The 22,929-nt window shown below is 41.9% G+C and overlaps 1 protein-coding gene across 4 annotated transcripts in view; it reads left to right on the forward strand.

The window, feature by feature from the left end:
- Tp53bp1 (tumor protein p53 binding protein 1) overlaps nucleotides 1-22,929 on the forward strand; it is a 70,387-nt gene that overhangs the window by 14,757 nt on the left and 32,701 nt on the right. For 3 of the 4 annotated variants that reach the window (XM_027422060.2, XM_027422062.2, XM_027422061.2), the window contains exons 8-13: nucleotides 1,674-1,840; nucleotides 6,085-6,211; nucleotides 6,887-6,981; nucleotides 10,138-10,343; nucleotides 16,158-17,502; nucleotides 22,676-22,795. In XM_027422060.2, coding sequence (XP_027277861.1) covers nucleotides 1,674-1,840; nucleotides 6,085-6,211; nucleotides 6,887-6,981; nucleotides 10,138-10,343; nucleotides 16,158-17,502; nucleotides 22,676-22,795 — 2,060 coding nt within the window. The remainder of the gene's footprint in view (nucleotides 1-1,673; nucleotides 1,841-6,084; nucleotides 6,212-6,886; nucleotides 6,982-10,137; nucleotides 10,344-16,157; nucleotides 17,503-22,675; nucleotides 22,796-22,929) is intronic. The other variant, XM_027422063.2, reaches the window with a different exon arrangement.

Genomic DNA, 22,929 nt, shown 5'->3' on the forward strand with positions numbered 1-22,929 from the left:
TCCCTTCTCACATTGTATAGGTATTTGACATCTTGCTTTTTCCAATAGAAATATTGATTATTTATAAATCTGTGTTGCTTATGCAGTCTTAAAGTGTGTGCTTTCATTATAAATCAGGCATATTACCAAAGTGCACTATTGTGTAACTATACTCTTCTGGGCAATTAGAGGCACTTTCTCTTTGTAGGAGATCCTTTTTGCAACTCTGGGGCCAATAAAGATATAAATGTGCTGGGCAGTGGTGGCGCATGCCTTTAATTCCACCACTCAGGAGGCAGTTGGATCTCTGTGAGTTTGAGGCCAACCTGGTCTACAGAGTGAGTACTAGGACAGGCTACAAGGCTACACAGAGAAACCTTGTCTTGAAAACAAAAACCAGAAACCAAGGAAGAAAGAAAGAAAGAAAGAAAGAAAAGAAAGAAAGAAAGAAAGAAAGAAAGAAAGAAAGAAAGTTATATTGGAAACCTGTTAGTATTCTTGAGCACCCAAATCGCTTTGGGTTGTTACATATCATCCTTCTGTTAATTTATGATGTATCTAGATGCGCAGGGATTTTTCCAAGTGTTCCTGGCCTTTAGTATGGTAGGGATGGGGATGTACACTGTGCTCAGTTTGTGGTAATTCTTGTGTCCAAAGCTATATTGACTGGCTTGTAGCAGAGGGAAACTAGGATGCTTTGAATTTGAAGGGCGATGAGCAAACATTCAGTATCCTTTTCTTATTTTCTTCAATAGGAAGTTGGGCGTGGGGCCCTCAGCAACTATGATTGTCATTTTTTTTTCTTTTTTTTAATTTAGACAGTGTTTTGCTGTGTGGCCCAGGCTAGCCTTGAACTTGAAAGAATCCTCCTGCCTCAACTTTCTTAGTAGGATTGTAGGTGTGTGTCGAATGATGCTCAACTAAGGCTTTTCTTTAGAAAGTTCTTTTTTATTTTTTCTTCCAAAACAGGGTTTCTCTGTAACATTGGAGCCTGTTGTGGAACTCGCTCTGTAGACTAGGCTGGCCTCGAACTCACAGAGATCCACTTGCCTCTGTCTCCCGAGCACTGGGATTAAATTGGTGTGCCACCACCACCTGGTTTAGAAAGTTTTTCTTTCAGTTAGATTTTTATTTTATTATTATTATTTAAACACAGTCTTACTCTGTAGTTCAGGCTTTCTTCAGACTTACTGTGTATCTCAGGTTGGCCTTCACCTCACAATCCTTCCATTTCAGCCTTGGAAACACCTTGATTACAGATGTGGCACAGAGGCCTGGCTTTCCTACTAGTCTTGCTTTTCCATTTTTCTTGGGCATAGTAGAATAAGTAAAAGTCTGGGAAAGGGAAAACTGTGAGTCTTCCCTGGCTGGACAGAATGTGTAAAGGAGTCCTGGAAAAGGTTAGAAGGCAGTAAATAATTATTTGTGCCACCAGTGAAGAGAAAAGCCACATCAATTCTGTATGAAGATGTTTGTAGCAATTCTCAGTCACTTGTCCGGAGTGATGGAACAAACACAAAACTGAGAAGAGGTTTGGCTGTGGGGCTGATGGAGCCAGGCTTTGCAGTAGCATTTCACTTTTAGTGGGTCATGTAGATTAGAGCTATTAGAATTTGTTAGATTGAAGCGTTTTGTTGGAAGAGGGATACATTCGAACTTAGGAATCTTTATCCTTGGTGGTATTGATCTCCCAGGCCAGAGGATCTGCCTTCCAGTCCTCAAGCCTCTGCTGCAGCTGTGGAAACAAAGGAAGAGGTACCTGCCCAAGAGTTGCCAGAAGGGGCGCTGGAGGTTCAGATGTCCTCGGAGCCTGAGGTCTCGTCCACTCAGGAGGACTTGTTTGAGCAGAGTAGTAAAACAGGTAGGCTGGTTGACTGTTCACTCCTCTTCCTTCTCATTGTTGTCAATGTTTATTTTAGTTCTGAGGCTGCTGTTTGACTTAGGAAGCACTTTTTTGTAGGTATGATATGGAAGAAAAATATATTCCTAGCTTGTCAGTGAGGAGGGCTTTCAGAGAATATTTACTAGTCAACATTTTTTGTAAATTTTCCCCTTTTGGAAACCGGGTATCGAAAATAGTAGTGAATCTAGTAAAACTGGGTTTTATGGACAGAGTTGCCATTTCTTCTTCTGTCACATTTACTATGATGTTTTTCTTACTTATTTGGGTAGCATTTACTTAACTATTAGTTAACACAAAAGACAAATTAAGGTCCAGAGGAAAGGACACCATGCTTAGAGTGTAGAAAAGAATTTATTTCACGCTCCTGTAGTCCTCACCCAGTTCCACAGTCTCAGAAAGCAAGAATGCTCCTGTGAAATGCAGAGAGGGAAGAAGGCTCTGTTCCTTTGTATTCCGGGTGTGTAAGACATCAGCAGGCACCCACAATAGCTATCAGGGTATTTAAGGCATTTCTTTTCACTTAGAGATAATATAGTTGATGTTCAGTCTGTCTAAGTTGCTATTCTCCATCTAAGGAGAAAGGGCCGATAGAGAACTTAGTAATGTAAGTCACTATGGCTGCTCCTATACTTTAAAATTAGCACTTAGTGTTTTCTGTCTCCTCTGAGGAGGCTCAAGTTCTAATCATGAAAATTGCTGCATTCATACCATCAGGTGTCATGCGCATTGTTTTGACTTCTCCCATCTGCATCATGGCATGAGCTTTACTTCACCTTAGGTAGACCTTGGAATAAAAGGCTCGCTTGCTGTTTTATTATAGAAGCATCACAAGAAAGAAGAGCAGCCAAGCAGAGGTATAAGGATTCTGGCTTTTCCTCTCTATAGTAGTTATTTTTATCATTCTGTGACCAAAAAAAAAAAAAAAAAAAAAAAAATCTGACAAAAACAGCTGAAAGAAGGAAGGTTTGGGGGCTGGAGAGATGGCTCAGTGGTAAGAGCACTGGCTGCTCTTGCTAGAGGTTCAGTTGCCAGCACCCACATGGCCCCTCACAGTTGACTGAACCCCAGCTCCAGGGATCTAATGCTTTCTTCTAGCCTTTATGGGTACCTACAGGCATGTAGTAATATAAGCAAACTCTTGTAGGGACACAAACATACACATAAATACAGTAAGTAAACAAGTAACTTTTTAAAAACAAAAGTTTTTTGGGGGTGTGTGTGTGTTTTGTTTGTTTGTTTGTTTGTTTTTTGGTCTCACAGGTTGAGAGTTCTAGTCACCATGTCAGGGAAGCTGTGGCTGTAGGGCAGAGAGAAACTGGTCACAGTGGCCATGGTTAGGAAGCAGAGCTGACATTGCTGCTCAGTTCCCTTTCCTTTTATTCAGTCTAGGATTCTAGCCCATGGGTGCCTACATTTGGTGGGGGAGGGGTGCTACAGCTCAGCTAAGCCTTTCTGGAAATACCCTCATAGACACACACAGAGGTGTGTTTCCATGGTGATTTTAAATGCAGCCAAGTTGATAAAATTAATCATGACAGCTCCACCCTTTGTCAGCTTGACACCAATACATCACTTTAGATCATAACATTATACCCCATCCCCTAAAGTCTCATTTTCATTTCATAATGCAACTGCATTTAGTTGTTTCAAAAGTCCTCATAGACCATAACAACCCCAATATTGTCTATAAAGCATCTTCTGAGGCTGTATCTCCTAACTACAAGCCCCTATAAAGCCAAAAAACAAACAAACAAACAAAAAAACAACCAAAGCAGGTTATTTACTTCAAATATGTAATGTCAAAATATTCCCAGTCATGCAGGGCAGTGGTGGCTCACGCCTTTAATCCCAGCACTCAGGAGGCAGAGGCAGGCGGATCTCTGTGAGTTTGAGACCAGCCTGGTCTACAAGAGCTAGTTCCAGGACAGCCTCCAAAGCCACAGAGAAACCCTGTCTCGAAAAACCAAAAAAAAAAAAAAAAATCCCAGTCCAAAAGGAAGGGTGGAGGCAAAGCAAGACTGAGACCCAGCAGGACAAACACCAAGCCCATAGCTCCATGTAATTGGGTTTGTGATGTTGTCATCTGGGCACCAACAGCCTTGGGCACTCCCTCCTCCTGCTCTGATGCCTTCAGTGTAGGTGACCTCTCTCTTGGGTTAGCTCCACTGTAGCTTTCTTTGGCAGATGTCCTATGGTTTTGGCTTCTCTGAACATTCCTGGGTTCTCTATTTCAACTTAGGCTTCACCTTCCCAGCTTTATGCATGGTCTTGGAGAGCCTTGTTGCAGGGATTCCACACATTGCCTGGACTCAGCAGCTTTCTGAAACGTTGGTGCCAAATTCAGTGATCCTCTTGCTTTTACATCTTTCATGCCTATGAAAACAGTACTATGTGCATGATATTCCCAGTTCTGCTGGCTTGAGATGTAGCCTGTCCCTCTTGGATCACAGTTGCAGTGGCCTCTGTGTCTTTGAGGGTGCCCTTGGAGAAGTACTTTCCCTAGGTAGCCATTTGCAGCAGGGAACCCATGTGGTGGCATTGTTAGTTTGTTAGTTTATCTGTTTTCTTTTCAAATAAGTGAGTGGGATCTTCTCTGCTGCTGTCCCATTGAAAAGCATGAAGAGGTTTCTCTTTAATGGCATGATTTAAGAGTTACAGATATCTGGTCTCTTACTGTTGATTTGAATGGGTATAGCGAGCAGAGTGCTTTGCTGATACGCAATTTCTTCTGGCAAGCAAATTAGTCCATCACTTTTTTTCATTTCCTTACAGACAGGTTCTTCACTTTGTAGCCCTGCCTGTCCTGGAACTTGCTCTGTAGACCAGGCTGGCTTCAAACTCAAAGAGATCCATCTGCTTCTGCCTATCAAGTGCTGAGATTAAAGGCATGTGCCACCACACTCAGCCAGTCCATTACTTATGAATTCAACATCAAGTTCTTAGGATATGGGTACAATGCAGCCAGATCTTTTGCAGAACATATTACCTGTGGCTCATGGTTGAGTTCTAGAATATATCATGGATGACTCATAGTTGAGTTCTAGAATATATCATGGGTGACTCATAGTTGAGTTCTAGAATGTATCATGGGTGACTCATAGTTGAGTTCTAGAATGTATCATGGGTGACTCATAGTTGAGTTCTAGAATGTATCATGGGTGACTCATAGTTGAATTCTGGAGTGTATCACTGTTGACTTATAGTTGAGTTCTGGAATGTATCACTGGTGGCTTATGGTTGCATTCTAGAATATATCATGGGTGACTCATAGTTGAGTTCTAGAATGTATCATGGGTGACTCAGAGTTCTAGAATATATCACTGGTGGCTCATAGATCAGTTTTAGAATATATTACAGGTGGCTCATAGTTGAGTTCTAGAATATATCATGGTTGGCTTATAATTGAGTCCTAGAATATATTTCCAGTGCCTTATAGTTGAGTTCTAGAATATATCACCAGTGGTTCAGTTCCCAGTAGAGTCCTTAATCCTTTCCACAACTCTGAGAGCCAGGCTCCCCCCCCCCCCTTTTTTGCAGATTTTTTTATTTGAATTAGAAACAAGACTGTTTTACATGACAATCCCAGTTCCCTCCCCCCTCCCCCACTAAAACCCTACCTATCACATATCCTTTCTGCTTCCCCTGGATGGTGAGGCCTTCCATAGGGTGTCATCAGAGTCTATTGTACAGGCTTCTCTTGTCTTCACTTTTTTTTTTTCTACATTTTGGTCTTCTAGATTCTCACCTGGAATGGCCCACTAAGCTCAGCTTACATCTGCAAACTCTTCTACATTTCCCATATAAACCACCTTCAAAGGCTTGAATCCACATGTCAGGTTCATGACAGGCTGGGCCCCAATTCTTGGTACCAATTTCCAGGATTATTTTTCTTATTACTGTGATAGACATGCCCAGAGGTGTGTGTCTAACCATTATTGTCTCTAAGCTTAGATTATGGTAGAAAGGACCAAGGAGCTCTTTATTAAAGAAACCTGAAAAGTGATGTGGAGTGGGGTTACTGTTGACTCACAATTTGCATTCTGGTAAGATACCCATTGAGTTGTGCTACCACCCGCAAGGACTTCTGTCCTCTGAAGTGTAACAGACTGGGTATTGCTGTTTTTGCAGCACTCAGTAGGTCCCCCACTCAATAATGTCAGTCTGAGAAGTAAATACAACTCTTAACTTTTCTCCCCCACTAGCTTCTGATGGTTGTTCTACTCCTTCAAGGGAGGAAGGTGGGTGTTCTCCGGTTTCCACACCCGCCACCACCCTGCAACTCCTGCAGCTGTCTGGTCAGAGGCCCCTTGTCCAGGACAGTCTTTCCACGTAAGTAAGCCTGAAACGGCCTGGAGAGCCAGGGTGCCCCTCAGACCAGAATTCCTTTCAAAGCTAAAAGCTAGACTCCAGGTCTTAGGAGTTTTGGGTGAGAACTCAGGGAACTGTTTGAAGTGTGTGCATGTATTCTCCCATTGGAGGCTTTCTGGTGGAAGCTAAAGGTTTCTTTCGCTGGGAAATGAAATGCCTTGTTATTTAGAAATGTATTACATCAGAACCAAGCAATTTGCTTCTCCATTTTTAGCAAGCATTTCTGCCACTTAGCAGTATAGGAGAGAGGGTAGCTTGCTGCAGTTGCTAGGGCAAAGAGGTTTACTTTTTGTTTTGTGCTTGTTTTTGTTTTTAAATAAAAATGTGCACATTCTTCATATTATGTAAAACTGAAGTAAAAATTTTTATGTCTCAGATCTGTGAATTAGTTTTCAGCTTTCGGTTGTCCTGTTTCTTAATCATGATGTCCTTGTGTCTAGTCATTCACTTTGCCCTTACTCTTGAAACAACTCAGTGTTTGAGAACTGTCTGAGTCTCAGGTTGCTGTTCAGGAGAAATGCTATTAAATATATATGCTGTTAAGTATGTGAGTTGGATATTTTTGTTGAGAAGTCAAAGCAAATGTCAAACCCTTGGCTGCAGTAAAATAACCTGTGATTCTCTTTTTATATAAAGGAATTCCTCAGATCTTGTTGCTCCTTCCCCTGATGCTTTCCGACCTACCCCTTTTATCGTTCCTAGCAGTCCCACAGAGCAAGGAGGGAGAAAAGGTGAGCTGTCGTGATGTGTCTGTTCATCTCAGCCCAGGAGAGGGCAGAGCCCTCCTGTCTCACCAAACACATGCTACTTTGCGCTTTGCAACACTGCTCCTGAGACGTGTGTCCCTCATCTTCCGGGACATGGCCTAGGACAAACCGCTCTCAGCTCTTTGATTTTTAAGCACAGATCCTTCAAAGATTTTTCCACTATTTTAATTTTGACAAAAATGCTCTGGTAAGAATTTTTATGTTTCTAAAATTGAACCCAAGTAAGTATGGGGAAGTACTGGATTGGTTATTAATTGGTTACCGTCCAGTAACATGCTGACATGTTTCTAGTGAGGGAAAACCAACAGGTGTTTCTTGGGCCTTTATTTTTGCTTTTATTAAAATAATCAAAGGGTGGCTTGACGGAGGTAATAGCAATTTTAACTTACTTTCTCCTTTGAGGACTTAGTAACCCCCACCCCCAGAGATGGTCTCATGTATCCCAGACTCTCCTCAAATTCCCTCTGTAGTTGAGAATGCCCTTGAACTTTGAACCCCATGCTTACCTCTTGAGTGTTGGAATTAATGCATATGTGCTGCTCTGCCTTGATTTAGGGGGTATTGGGGATCTCATCTTGGGCCACAGGCGTGGTAGGCAAGCATTCTACCCACAGCTCACTTATTTCTAAACATCCGTAAATTCTGTCAGTTTCTTCTTTTCCTTCTGTTTTGTTTTGTATTTGAGACAGAGGTCTTTGTGTGTGGCCCAGGATCAAGTAGAGATCCTCTCCCTCCCCGTCCTGGGTGCTAGACTTTCAGCTTTGTAACACCATACTTGGCACTCTTTATTCACAAACTAATATGACTGCAATAACTTACATTACTATTAAACACTTAGTTTATGCCAGGTGCTATCATAGATGCTTTTCATTTGCTCAGATATTTCTGATTTTTTTTCACCCAGAGAATCTGCACAAAAATCCTAACTAGTGGTTACTTTTATCCCCATGTTGCCTATGAGAAAATGGAGTCACAGATTTCATAACTAGTAGTATAGTTAGGATCTGAACTCAGGCACTTGCCTCTGAAACTTTTGTTTTTATCTGACATGTGTTCTGCTGTGACAGCCCACTGTCTGTGCTCTGAGTCCTGTGTGTATGGAGAAGTACTGCCTGGGCAGGCTTAGCCTCAGCTCCTTCTCTGCTTGTTTGTTTTCTCAGTTGTAGGTAGCAGAGTAGACCAATAGCATTCTTACTGTTGGTGTAATTGATGACATCTTTAGGTAAAATGATGAGATTTCATTCTACAAAAACCCTATTCAGATTGTTAATTTCTCCAATCCGTAATGTGAACATATAAAAAGGATTGTATGAGAATTGCTTTTTCGTCTCCCTGTTTATAATCAGTACTCACTGTAGAAAATTTGGGAAAGTAATAGGAGAGAAATGTGAAGAAAATGAAAAACATCACCTGAGAGACCACAACCCAGATTTAATTATAGCTAGTGTTTGGATGTGTTTCTCAGAGTGTTTTCTATACATAGGAAAAATTATTTTTATGCAGTTGGCATCATTATATATCTGATTCAGTTTTCTTTTTTCTTCTCCATGTAACATTGCATCAGCTGTATTTAACACATTTGCTTGATATGTGCATCCATGTCTGTGAAGTTTCCAATGCTTTTTAGATCTGTTTGTTTTGTCATCTATCTTAGATTATGAAATCAGTTTATAGCACTGGACCCTAAAGTCTCATCAGACTGGAATGTGAGGGTGAGGCCAAGCGAGCAGCAAGGGTGGGCACTGAATTTGGATTGTAGGCAGTAGGTAACATGAATGTAAACTGGGGAAAACTAAATGGAGTAAGTAGTTTATGACTGATGTGGCTGGGATCAGATTGTAGTTTAGGGCTCAAAAACCTGAAGAATTAAGCAGCTAGCTAGGCTGGCTCTGACAATGGACTTGGTAGCCTTAAGGTAGGTAGAATATCATAGAGAAACAGTTTTGGTTTTTGTTTTTTTTTTAGATTTTTATGTTTATGGGTATTTTAGCTATATGCATGTTTGTACACCACTTGGATATCTGGCACCCTCTAAGGCTAGGATGGGGTGTTGGGTCCCTGGAATTGGAGTTGCAGATGGCTGTGAGCTACCTTGTGAGTGCTGGGAATTGAACCTGGGTCATTTGGAAGAACAGTAGCTTGTGCTCTTAACCTCTGAGTCATCTCCCCAAGCCCCAGAAGTGGTGTTTTGTGTTCTCTGTGTGTTTCCCCTGAGTAGTTTGTGTTGGGATCAGTGTCTTGGTTCTGAGATAAATCACTGTTAACTGGCATTGGTAGCTCTGTACTTGTTTTGGTGTCAGTCTCTGCACTTAGCAGTTAAGTACTGCACCTATAATAAGTTCAAATATTGGATAACTGACTCAGAGTGATGAACAAATTCATTGCCTTTCCAGGCCTACGGCAGAATGTGTGATAGTTAAATTAGGTGGCATTAAGTGCTGGGGAGGTGGCTCAGTAGTCAAAGTGCTTGCTGGAGTTGATGGGATTCTTAGCGCCCATGCAAATGGGTTCTCTTCCTAGTATTGCAAACCAGCTTGGTGGTAAAATTCTTGACATCAACCTTGGGCCTCCACAGACGACCCCCATCATGTGCACACACGTTTGCCCACAGACATGTAGACATTCATACACATGCACACCACATATACAAACACCGGAAAAAAATTAATGTGACTATTCCTACAGAAGATGTAAGAACGAGCTATGATAATCTGGGAGGGTTTAGAAGAGACAATATAATTTCCGTTTATTATGGGTGGGGCGGGTATTCTCAGATGAAACACCATTTTAATTCTATATCTAAAAATAGATGTGGTCTGGTGAGGTGATTAAAAATGATTGACTAGAAAGCCTGACAATCTGAGTGTTGTTCCTGGAGCCCATAGTGGAAGGAGAGGTGAATAACACCTGAAAGGTGTTGTCTGAGCTCCATATGTGTGCACATGCGTGCATGTGCACTTGGGAAGGGTTAGTGCGACAGCCTATCATGTCAGTTTTTTGAAAATTAGGACACTGTTTTAGGAATGGAAATTTCTGTGACATAATTGCTGTTTAGTATTGGAGCATGACTAATGTTGGTGAGTGGTAATTTCTTAATTCATTTTTTCTGTGTGGAATCAGATGAGCCCTTGGATATGTCAGTGATGCCTGAAGAAGGAGGGGAGACTTTGCAGAAGCTTCAGGATGACGAAGCAGTGGAGATAGAAAAGCCCCATCTCCCATCTCAGCCGGCTGTTTCCCCACAAGTGTCAACACCAGTGTCTCAGAGCACACCTGTCTTCACTCCAGGCTCTCTTCCCATCCCGTCCCAGCCTGAATTTTCTCATGTGAGTGTTGAAGGGAGAGTTTCCTTCTCCTGATGATTTTGCTTCCATCTTTTTTTTTTTCTTGCTGTTGTTTGTTTGCTTGTTTTCGAGACAGGGTTTCTCTGTGTAGCCCTGGCTGTCCTGGAACTTGTTTTGTAGACTTGGCTGGCCTCAAACTCACAGAGTTCCCCTCTTTACTTTGTTTTGTGGTTTAGGGATTTGAACCTAAGGATGCACAATGTCCTAGAGTTTCTATTGCTGTGAAGAGGCACCATGACCATGGGAAACATTTAATGGGATGGCTTACAGTTTCACAGTGGGACATGGAGGTGTGCAGGCAGATATGGTGCTGAAGGAGCTGAGAATTCTACATCTTCATCTGCAGGCAGCAGGAGACTGTGACACTGGACATGGCTTGTGCCCCTGAGTGTTACAGCGGTAGAGGGAAAAGGTATCCTAACTTGTTGGGGAGTCAGGGATTGGTTAGATTTCCTGCTTAAGGATTGGTTGGTTTAGTTGGTCAGGGTCAGAGTTGGCTCTGGTTTCAGGGCCAGTGTTTCTTTCACTGGCACTTTTTAGCCTTTTGGCGTATTTCTTTTTTTTTTTTGTTTTTTTTTTTTGTTTTTTTTTTTTTTAAGGCGTATTTCTTTCATTGGCTCTAGTTCTTGGGCCAAAGTGTTTCTTTGGCTCTGGTTTCAGAGTCAGGATGTGTGTTTCTTTGGTTCTAGGTTCAGGGTCAGCGTGCTAAATTTTGTGCTCAGGGATTGGTTGGTTTCCTGCTCAGGGATTGGTTAGTTTTGTGTTCGGTTCACTAGCTCTGGTTTCAGGGCCAGGTTGGTTTCTTTGGCTGGCCCTTTTACCCTACAGTTTGAGCATATATGAGACCTCAAAGCCTGCCTCCACAGAGAGACATTTCCTCTAACAAGATCACACCTATTGCATCAAGGCCAATAATAAACCCTTTAATATTACCACTCCCTGCGGGCCAAACATTTAAACACAGGATTCAGTGGGGGCCACACCTATTCAAACCACCACACACAGGTTCTAGGCAAGTGCTTTGCCGTTGAGCTACATATCTAGACCAAACTTAAGTATGCTATTTTTTGGTTTTGTAAGTTTACCCTTTAATGGCTGAGCCATCTGTGGTGGTACACACCTTTAATCCATCACTTGGGAAGCAGAGTCAGGCAGATCTCTGTGAGTTTGAGGCTAGCCTGGTCTACTGAGTGAGTTCCAGGACAGCAAGAGCTACATAGAGAAACTATGTTTTGAATAGCAAACTAAAGTATTTTATTGTGTCCACGTATGCATGGCATGTGTAGAGGTCAGAGATCTCTGGGCATCACTTCTACAGCTTTTCTGCACCCCTACCTTTGCTTGATGGCTTGCTTGGTCAAGGTCAGTGGTTCTCAGCCTTCCTAATACAACCTCATGTTGTGGTGGCCCCGACCATAAAATTATTTTTGTTGCTACTTAATAATTGTAATTTTGCTCTGGTGGTGTTGGTGCACGTCTTTAATCCCAGCACTCAGGAGGCAGTGGCAAGTGGATCTCTGAGTTCGAGGCCAGCCAGGTCTACAGAGTGCGTTCCAGGCCAGCCTGGACAGAGAAATCCTGTCTTGGAAAACAAACAAAACAAAACAAAAGTCTAATTTTGTTACTGTTATGAATCATAATGTAAATATATGCTATACAGGGTATCTATTATGGGTCCCGGTAAAAGGGGTCATGATCCACAGGTTGAGAACCACTGGTCTAGTTCCTCAAGCTGGTTCGGGACATTTTCTTAGAACCCTTTTCTACCTTATTTTATAGTCTGTAGGTTTTGGAATTATAGATAATTGGTGTGATACTTACCAATTTTCAAGGCCTGGCACTCTTGATTTTGTGTTTCTGGTTCATCTACTGGTTATTGTAAGGCAAATCTGATCTTGTTTTGGGCCCTGCAACCTGTTTTTTGTTTGTTTGTTTATTTTTGTTTTTTAAATTATAATCCTGCAGGATTTTTCCTTGTCCCGGTGTCTGTACTCCCCACCCCCAGATGTCTCTGGGTGTGTCAGATTGACAGCTGAAGCTAACTATGACAGCATGATTTCTGGGTTCATCTGTGTTACCTCATGGAGCAGAGTTTCAGTCTGTTTTATGGTGACTGATGCTGTTGTAAATATAAGACATTGACTCTTTAGTTCAGTTGATGAGCTTTGGGGCTGGTTCTCTTTTTGTCTCTGAATCATGCTACCATGAAAACTGACACACAGAGTTGTGTGAAGATGTGTTTTATTTCTCATATGTAAACTGGGGGTGCAGTTGCTGGGTGTCTTCTATTTTAACCCTTGGAATTATTAATTTCTGTGCTTTTGTTTTTAATTCTTATGTTTTTTCCTTTGAATAATTCTGTCTTGTTTTATGTGTATATTTCTCTTTAATGATAATAATTATTTTGAAAGTTTTCTCTTCCCCAGAGGAATCACTGTTCTAAGTAGGCTTTTTGATGTATTTATTTAAGTGGTGCTAGGGATTGAACCCACAGCCTCAAGCATGCTGTGTGAATGAATGCTCTGCCACTGAGCATCAGTTCTTATTTATTTGTTTTTGAGACAGAGTCTTGCTTTGTAACTCAGGCTAGCCTTGTACTTGTTGTCCTCTAGCCTTGGTCTCCTAGCTTTTGGGATCATAGGCATGTGTCACCATGCCATATTTGTTTGCTGTTTGGGAACCATACTGTAGGCCTGGTTGATGAAATGTATGTGCTTTACCAATAAGTTATTCCAAAAATCAATTCTATTTCCTTTTTTTTTTTTTTTTTTTTTTTTTTTTTGAGGTAGTGTCAAGTGATATCATAAGCTACTCACTGTGTAACTGAGGATGACATGGAACTTCTGATCCTCCTGCCTCAACCTCCTGAGTGGTGGAATTGCAGGCAGTGTTCTACCATATGGTTTTATGCAGTGGCTTTTTCTTTGTTTGTTTTGAGACAGGGTCTCACTATGTAGCTATGCCTGTCCTGGAACTCACTATGTAGATTGGGCTGGCCTCAAACTCAGGTACCCTCCTGCCTCTGCCTCCTGAGTGCTTGGATTAAAGGCCTGCACCACCACTGCCCAGCTTGTCGAGTAATTTTATTAATACTAAGTCTGGAACCCAGGGCTTTGTACATGCTATACACAAACTCTTCGAAGTGAACTATGTCTCCAACTTGTTTTGATGTCCTTTACTTTTAATTCATTTGGAGTGTGTGTGTGTGTGTGTGTGTGTGTGTGTGTGTGTGTGTGTGTGTGCTTGTGCGCACGCTCGCACATGCTCACATGTATGGCCTAGTACATGTGTGGAGGTCAGAAGACAACTTGAATGTATTGGCTCTCTCTTGTGGGTCTGGGAACCATACTCAGTCAACAGACTTGACAAGCAAGTGCCTTTACTTTCTATCTTAATCATTGTTCGGTTGCTGTGACCATGGCTACTATTATAAGAGAAAGCATTTAATTGGGTGTTTGCTTACAGTTTCAGAGGTGTGATCCTTTATCACCATGATTGGGAGCATGGAGGCATGCAGGCAGGCATGCCTCCATGCAGTAGTTCAGAGCTTATATCATGATCTGTAGGCAGAGAGGGAGGGAGGAAGGAGGGGGAGGAGAAGAGAAAGAGGAAGGGCTTGGTGTGTGCTTTTAAAACCTCATTAAAACCTCAAACTCCACGCCCAGTGGCATACTCCCTCCAATGTCTTTTCCTAATCCTTCTCATCCTTTCAAATAGTACCATTCCCTGGCAGCTAAGCATTTAAATGTAGAGTCTATGTGCTGCCATTTCTATTCAGACCACCATGCCTACTGAGCCGCCTTGCTGTCCATTGCTGTCTTTTATCTTCTTTGTAAAGATTTATTTATATATTATGTATGCCTGCACGCCAGTAGAGGGCACCAGATGTCTGTGAGCCACTTTGTGATTGCTGGAAATTGAACTCAGGACCTCTGGAAGAGCAGCCAGTGCTCTTAAACCTCTAAGCCATCTCTCCAGCATTCCCCCTTCTTCTTAATGATTTATTTTTATTTTATGTGCATTGTTATTTTGACTGCATATATGCCTGTATGAAAGTGTCAGATCCTTTGAAACTGGAGTTACAGTTGTGAGCTGTCATGTGGGTTCTGGGAATTGAACCCATGTCCTCTGAAGAGCAGACAATGCTCTTCACAGCTGAACCATCTCCCCAGCTCTTGCTGACTTTTAAATGAGGGCTTTTCCTTATTTGCTGATATTTAAGAGTGAGAAAGCAGAACTCTGGATTAATAGTTCTGAGGTGACAGTTAGAACTTCTTGTTCTAGTCCTCATTGAGTGTGATCTGCTGGTACATTTTGTCAGATGTGCCTTAGTGTCAGAATCCTGATTGTCTTGGGTTGGTCATATTTCCCAGCAAAGTCTAATCCCCTGTCTGCTTGGTACAGGGCTTGTTGTTATTATATAGAAGTCCTTTAAACAAACAAGGTTTGGGATGAAGGTGATGACACACAGGGATAGGTTCTGCTCAGTCTGTAGATTTTCTTTAATCTCTCTAACTTCTCATACTGGGCCTCCTGTTCTCCAGTCCAGGGCATTGTCTTTTATTTTCTCAGGGCAGAGGAGAGGCAGGGAAAGAGGACATGGGCGTTGAACTGCTTCTTAAATAGACTTCTAGGCAGCCCTCGTCCTGTTTTAGCAGCAGCCTTACCATCACTTTTAGAATTAGCTGATATTCCTGCCAAGTCCTAAGTTTAAAGTCCTTTTTGGGGTAGGGGGGCATAGGCATGTTGTTACCCTGGTAACTTCTTGGCTTTGTAATTACCATTAACTTGTCTACCAAGTGGATTGTCACTCTTCCAGAATGTATGTTTGTGTGTGTATGTGTAGTTCTCTCTCTTTTTTTTCTTTCTTGAGAATTATGCGTGTTAGGTAAAAATCCTTTTACCATTGCTTAGCATGGTTTCAGAAATAATAAAAATGATATTGAACCTACCATTTTAATTTGAATGTTACCTCGTTTTTTACCGTGTGTCAAGTTTCTGTGTGTTATTTTTAAAGATAGAAAGACAGTTGACTAATGAGAGTTTTGCTGATCGACACATATTCACATACCGTGTGTATATACAAATACACACACACACACACACACACACACACACACACACACACACACACACACACACACACACACACACACACACGACATCACCAACACTGGCATGTTCCACGGTGCCTAGGGCTTTGTATAAGTTTTGAATTTTTGGTTTTTTGTTTGTTTTTTGAGACAGGGTTTCTCTGTGTAACAGCTTTAGCTGTCCTGGAACTCACTCTAGACCAGGCTGGCCTCGAATTCATGAAGATCCATCTGCCTCTGCCTCTTGAGTGTTGGCATTAAAGGCATGCAATACTGCAGCGTGGTTGGGTTTTTTTGTTGTTTTGTTTTTGTTTTTGAGACGGGGCTTCTCTACGTAATCCTGGCTGTCCTGGAACTTTGTATGTAGACCTTAAAACTTACAGAGATTTTCTTGCCTCTGGTTCTCTGCCTGACACATGACACATTTGAATATTCTTTCAATTAATAAGCTTGTACTTTTAGGTTTTGTTTTAGATTATGCTTATTTTTTTTGCCAGAGATTTTATAAGAAAGATACTGAGCAGAGTGACTGGTATAGTTGAAAGACAGGTTGTAAGGTTTGGAGTTCTGGAATTACAGTCCTAGCTATATTTCTTTAATATTTGAATAATTGATTCAGAAATGTAGGTTAATTCAAAGGTTAGATATAAAAGAAACATGATCTGGACAACTGATAGCTTGACTGTATTTTATCCTTCCTTAGGATATTTTCATTCCATCACCAAGTTTGGAAGAACCATCAAGTGATGGGAAGAAAGGTGGCGATTTGCACAGCTCATCTTTGACTGTGGAGTGTTCTAAGACTTCAGAGAGTGAACCAAAGAATTTCACTGCTGATCTTGGGCTCTCCTTGACAGGGGAGTCTTGCAAACTGATGCTTTCTTCAAGTGAGTATAGTCAATCCTCAAAGATGGAGAGCTTGGCTTCTCCCAGGAGTGAGGGAGATGGAGAGAATACCCAGATTGAGGACACTGAACCGTTGTCTCCAGTCACCAATTCTAAACTTCCTGCTGAAAGTGATGATGTCCTGATGAATCCAGCACCAGATGACCAAGTAGAAATGAATCAGAATGATGACAAAGTAAAAGAGGGTGACACAGAGAACACAGGTGACCATGGTGTTTTAGCTGCTGGTAGTAAAGGCAGAGAAGAAACCGTTGCTGAAGATGTTTGCATTGATCTCACTTGTGATTCTGGGAGTCAGGCAGTTCCGTCTCCCGCTACTCGGTCCGAGGCACTTTCTAGTGTCTTAGATCAGGAGGAAGCTATGGAAATTAAAGAACAGCATCCAGAGGAGGGGTTTTCGGGATCTGAGGTAGAAGAAGTCCCCGAGACTCCCTGTGAAAGTCACAGAGAGGAGCCCAAGGAAGAAACGATGGAGAGTATCCCACTGCACCTTTCTCTTACTGAAACACAGTCCCAGGCATTGTGTCTTCAGAAGGAAATGCCCAAAGAAGAATGCCCAGAGGCCATGGAAGTGGAACCCTCTGTGATTAGTGTTGACTCTCCCCAGAAGCTGCCGGTACTCGACCAGGAGTCAGAGCATAAGGAGCCAGAGGCCTGGGAAGAAGCCGCGTCGGAGGACTCAAGTGTGGAGGACTCAAGTGTGGTTATCGTTGATGTGAAGGAGCCCTCGCCAAGAGTTGTCCCCTGCGAACCTTTGGAGGGAGCAGAGAAATGCTCAGATTCCCACTCCTGGGAGGATGTGGTGCCCGAGGTGGAACCGTGTGCTGCAAATAGAGTAGACACTCCGGAGGAAAAGATTGTAGAATGTGACGGAGATGTGAAAGCAGAGACCACAAGAAAGGACTCTGTAGAGGAAGACTCCCCACAGCCTCCTTTGCCTTCAGTGAAAGACGAGCCTCCCAGAGACGAGCCTCCCAGACCCGACCAGGAGATGCAGCAGTCCCAGCTTCAAGAGAAAGAGAGCCCAGTGACCATAGATGCAAAAGTGGCTGATGCCAAGCAGCTGGAGTCAGAGGGAGCATCCCAGCAGCTTTCGAAAGCCCCTGCCCGCGACTCACAAAGTTTCTGTGAAAGTTCTAGTGGTGAGTGATGGTAGATTCATTTTGAGCTGTCCAGCCAGGTTTTTGTTTGGAAAGGAAGGTAGGAGAGCTCTCACTCTGTGCCAGAACTTAGTGTTAGCTTGAAGGAATAATACTTGGTACTTGGGAAATTTGAGATTAGTGTTTGTAGTTTTCTTTCATAGTTGTAATTATTTGTATGACCAGAGAGCATTTGACATTTATCAGCACCATAATTCAGTAGTAGTCAGTATGTGTCATTAGGAATTGTACCAGTTTATTGTTATTTTTTTTATACTTAGGTCTAGCCCTTGAGGCTCCCCTGCCATTCCATGGTTAACCCATGTGAGCTCTGCAGGTACCACCAGTGAGCCATACCTGTGTCCCTAACAAGTACAGAGGTTCCTTTCTTTCTCTTTCTTATCCTATCTCTGTCTCTCTGTCTTTCTCTCTCTTTCCCTCCCTCCCTCTCCTTCTCTTTCTCTCTGTCCCTCCCTCCCTCTCCTTCCCTCTCTCTCTGTCTCTGTGTCTGTCTATCTATGTATCTATCTTTGTCTTTTTTGGTTCAAGGTTTCATTTTTACAGTCCAGACTGGCCTCACATTTTCTTTCTTCCTGATACTTAACAATTTTAGTTTAAAACAATACTTTAAATGTATTATTTGGAAATGTCATAGATTTACACAATGTATTTTTGTTATATCCATCCACCATTACCTTCCTCCAAACTCCTGGTGCCCCTGACCCCATTACCCTCCCAACTTCATGTCCTTCTTTTATTGGTATGTTATTAAAGCCCCCACCCCTGAGTCCAACCAGTGTTAACCATATGCGCATGGTTGTGAGACCATCCATGGGGGCATGTGTAGCCTACCCATGACTATATCCACAAAGGAGAGTCCTCTCTTGGCAACCATCAACTGCTAGTAGCTTGATGGTTTGATCTTGTGCAGGTCCAGTGCAGGTGCCAAGAGTTGATGTGTGTAACAGCCATGCCATGTCCAGAAGTCAGCATCTCACAGCTCCCCCCTCCTCTAACAACTCATATGTTCTTTCTGCCTCTCCTGCAAAGCTTTGGATTGGGGCGGTTAATGGACATGATTCACTCCAGCTGAGAGCACTCATAGTCACTTGTACCTGTAACTTGAATAGATAGGAGTCTGCAGTAACTGTTGCCCACTGTGGAAAGAAGCTTTTCTGACCACAGTTGAAAGCAACATATACCTATAGGTAGAAACATAAATACTTAGATGTCAAGCTGTAAATCTGCCATCTAACATGACAATAGGTTCCCAGCTGTGGCCTGTCTCCCTAGTCATGGACTTTTGACAAGGTTTATAGTACCATGCCTTCAAATGTTTTATTTTCCTATCTGCATGTCTCAGGTGCTGGGGTTGCAGATCTGTGCCACCATGCCTTCCAGGAATACCTTTTAATTACTTTTTATAGTTGTATGCAAAAGAATATTCTAAGATAGTGAAATATTAGTTGTTATGATAATAGTATTCTTCATGAATGCTATTCTTCATGAGTACTTTAACAACTTATGCAGTTAGTTGCCGGGATGAATTATTTTTTGTCACAGACATTGCCATATTAAAATTTATTTTACTAATATTAGTCATATTTTAGTGACAGGTTCTCTCTGTGCCCCCAAAGCAGTTGTGCTGTTGGCCTCAGTTACAGATCTGTCTACCTGGTTTGAAGACTTTTTGTTGTTTTTAAACACAAGGTCTTTGGCTGGAGAGATGGCTCAGCGGTTAAGAACACTGCCTGCTCTTCCAAAGGTCCTGAGTTCAATTCCCAGCAACCCCATGGTGGTTCACAACCATCTGTAATGAGATCTGGTGCCCTCTTCTGGCCTACAGGCATAAATGCAAGCCGAGCACTGTACACATAATAAATAAATATTAAAAAAACAAAAACAACAACAACAAAAACCAAGGTCTCTTATAGCCCAGGTTGGCCTTGGACTGTCTGTAGCTGAGGCAGACACTGGAGTTTTGATCCTCCTGTCTCCACTTCCAAGTGCTGACACTCCTTGTGTGCATCCAGGACAGTTTATGTGGTGCCGGGGAACAAGGCGGCTTTGTATACACCAGGCAAGCGCTTGACCTGCTGAGCCACATCCCAGTCCTAATAGTGTTATTGATTTAAAAAAAATGCTAAAGTAAGAAAAAACACTCACATTGTTCAACCAAGGGAGATTGGGACTGAAAAAGGGATAGATGGGAGAGAGTAGGGAAAGAATAGAGAGAGGCAGCCAGTCTGAGTCCCTCCACTTAGGGTCACTGTCACTGCTAGCTGTGTGGTGGCCTTTCCACACATCTGTCTGTGGAGGAAAGCTCTGACAAGGCTGTGCTTGAAAGCTCCAGCTCTGTTAATAAGTTCCTGGTTGCTCATGATGTGAAAAGCTAAGTTCATTGAAGCCACAGTGGTTACTTTCATGGATTACTCATGACCAGAGACACTGGATCTGTGTTGAAGATGAAGCTTTCACCTCTGTTGGTTTGCTTGATGGAATGTCATCCTATCTGGCAGTTGTATCACAAACCAACTCATAGATTATTAATGCACAACATCACAGTATAGAAATTTCTTTTGTTTACTTTTTTTTCTTTTTGAGACAGTCTTGTTTATTTTAGCCCTGGCGGGCCCAGTACTTACTCAGTAGGCCAGGCTAGCCTCAAACTTTAGTATCTGAGCCTCCTGAGTGCTGGGATAACAGGCACTCCCTGTTATACTCCACCTTATGTTTTGAGTTAGATGGCTTTTCATCAGTGTAAGATGTGAGCAGTTCATGTAATTATATGTGAAGACAGACGGTAGATGCTTTACAATGGCCCAGTTAGGGGAGGCCTTGCTTGTGTTGAATCTTTAAAGACTGGGGCTTTTGAGTTTTAGACCTGATCTCACTCACTAGCCCCCTCCCATTCTTTGGGGTGCTTTTCTCTTGTGTAATAAACCATCTGTTTCTGAAATTCCCAAGGGGAAAAAAAATAAAATTAAACTTTAATACCAACTGGAAAACCTTTTAGGGTGAATGTAGTGGCTCATGTCTATTTCTAGTACTTGGGAGGAAGAGACAGGAGGAACGTTGCTTTGAAGTAATGAATCCTGTGAATTTCTTAGAAATAAGACTAAACTCACAGGCGGTTTGATAATTGGTGTGGTTTCCTTTTGCCTCTGTTGTGTCTTCATCTGTTGATATGCTGACATGCAGTAGGATAGCCTATGATAATCTGGTAAAGAAGAAAAGATGTGATAATTTAAATAATGGGCTAAATATAAGAGAACTGAAATGTGGAAAATTCCAGCTAATGGGATAAAATATGACAACTTATTTTGTAGAATTTGGTGTTAATCTAACTTTTTTTTTTTTGTGTGGTTTTTTGAGACAGGGCTTCTCTGTAACAAACAGCACTGGCTGCTTTGGAACTCGATCTGTAGGTCCAGGCTGGCCCTGGAACTCACAGAGATTACCTGCCTCTGCCTCCCGAGTACTGGGATTAAAGGCATCATCTGTCTGATATATATATTTTTTTAATTTGGTTTTTTGATACAGGGTTTCTCTGTGTAGCTTTGGAGGCTGTCCTGGAACTTGCTCTGTAGACCAGGCTGGCCTTGAACTCACAGAGATCAGCCCTCCTCTGCCTGCCGAGTCCTGGGGTTAAAGGTGTGTACCATCACTGCCCAGCAGTAATTTTAACTATTAATGGTGATTTTCACAAGGCTGGATAAGTACAGAGAAATGGAAAAGCATTTGGAGGATTGAACATGAATAATTAATAAAAACTGGAGACTTACTTGGCTGCTCCCAGTTAACTTCGTGCTGACTAAAGAATTAGGATTTAAAAGTACTTTTAGACTTATTTTATGTGTATGAATGTTTTGCCTACATGTATGTATGTGGACCATGTGCATTCTTGATGCTCACAGAAGCCAGAGAGGGCATTGGATCCCTTGCAGCTGGAGTTATGGATGGTTGTATGTTACCATGTTGGTTCTGGGAACCAAATTTGGGTCCTCTGCAAGGTGCTCTTAACTGCTTGAACTGTCTCTCTAGGCCAAAGGGTTAGGAATTTCCCTTGTATTGAAAACCTCAAAGGATTTCAAAGCCAGTTTGTTGATAGCTGTGTTATCCAGCTTATCTCTGGTTACAGTTGAAAGAACTGGAGTTGGGGAAAGGGCTATGTTATGTAGAGAAAATGATGGGTAGGCTGTGCTATCCAGGACTGAGGTGTTGAAGACTGGATGAAGGTAGCAGCAGTGCTGTCAGGATTTCAGCAGCAGGGCCTGAAATCATTTCAAGTCTCTATTATATTGATGAAATGAAATGGTCTTATTTTTAGTAAGTTGTACCTAGTATTAAGCAAAGGAATCTTGCACCAAGGAACATTTCCACAATAAGACACTTACTGTTAAGTTTAGATGTCCATCTGTCTGCCTGCCTCTGCTTTGAGTGCTGGGAGTGAAGGTGTGTGCTGCTGCACCTGGCTGAGAAGTACTTTTATATCTGCAGAAGTTTTTAATGTTTGTAATAATTTAATAGCAACCAACTAAACATGTGTGGGGTTGCCTCTTATAGGGATTTGCCATGGTGCAGAAATTGAGTTTAAATATTGTCACTCTATTTTTACATCTAGAATGAGTGCTGTTCACAACAGTTGAAGGAAAGCCTCAGATTTGATTGTTAGAACCAATGACTACTTTGAAGTCTTTTTTGGCCAAAGAGATCTTTTGTTACCTTTCAGAACAGACTGTAACATCAGACTTTGCTTTAGAAGTCCTGTAGAATGCAGAGCTAAGAAAGGAACTTTCTGAGTTGCATTTACTAAATTATGCTTAGATCTGTGTTATTAAGTTGTTTAGGTATAGTGTTTTGGAAGTAGATGACCCAGTGTTGTTCAGGCCTGTTTCCGTTTTTACCTGTCCTCTGGTGGTGTCTTGTTATCAGGGCTGATAATGGCTGCAGAGTTGCTGGTTTTTTTTTTTTTGTTTTTTTTTTGTTTTTTTTTTTTTGTTTTTTTTTTTCTAGCAGCCAGCAGGGAATTGGTTTGGATGGCTGGTGAAGGTGATAGAAATAAGAATTTGGGAAAAGAACAATTGAAGGTTTTTTTCCTCATTTTTGTGTAATGATTACTTCAGTTTTTTTTTTTTTTTCTTCATTATTGTGTTTTCATTTTTGTTTATTTCAGAAACCCCATTTCATTTCACTTTGCCTAAAGAAGGTGATATTATCCCACCATTGACTGGTGCAACCCCACCTCACATTGGGCACCTAAAATTGGATCGCAACAGACATAGTACTCCAATTGGTGAGTGATTTATAAAAAAAGATATTTAAGGCATTAAAATAAAAGCTACTTAAAGACCTAAGGTGCCATTCTTTATGCAAGTGATACTTTTAGATCTGAGGAGTTGGCCTGATGGAGAAGGCTAATGTTCGGTT

This window comes from Cricetulus griseus, chromosome 6, assembly GCF_003668045.3.
Source record: "Cricetulus griseus strain 17A/GY chromosome 6, alternate assembly CriGri-PICRH-1.0, whole genome shotgun sequence".
NCBI classification, from domain to species: Eukaryota; Metazoa; Chordata; class Mammalia; order Rodentia; family Cricetidae; genus Cricetulus; species Cricetulus griseus.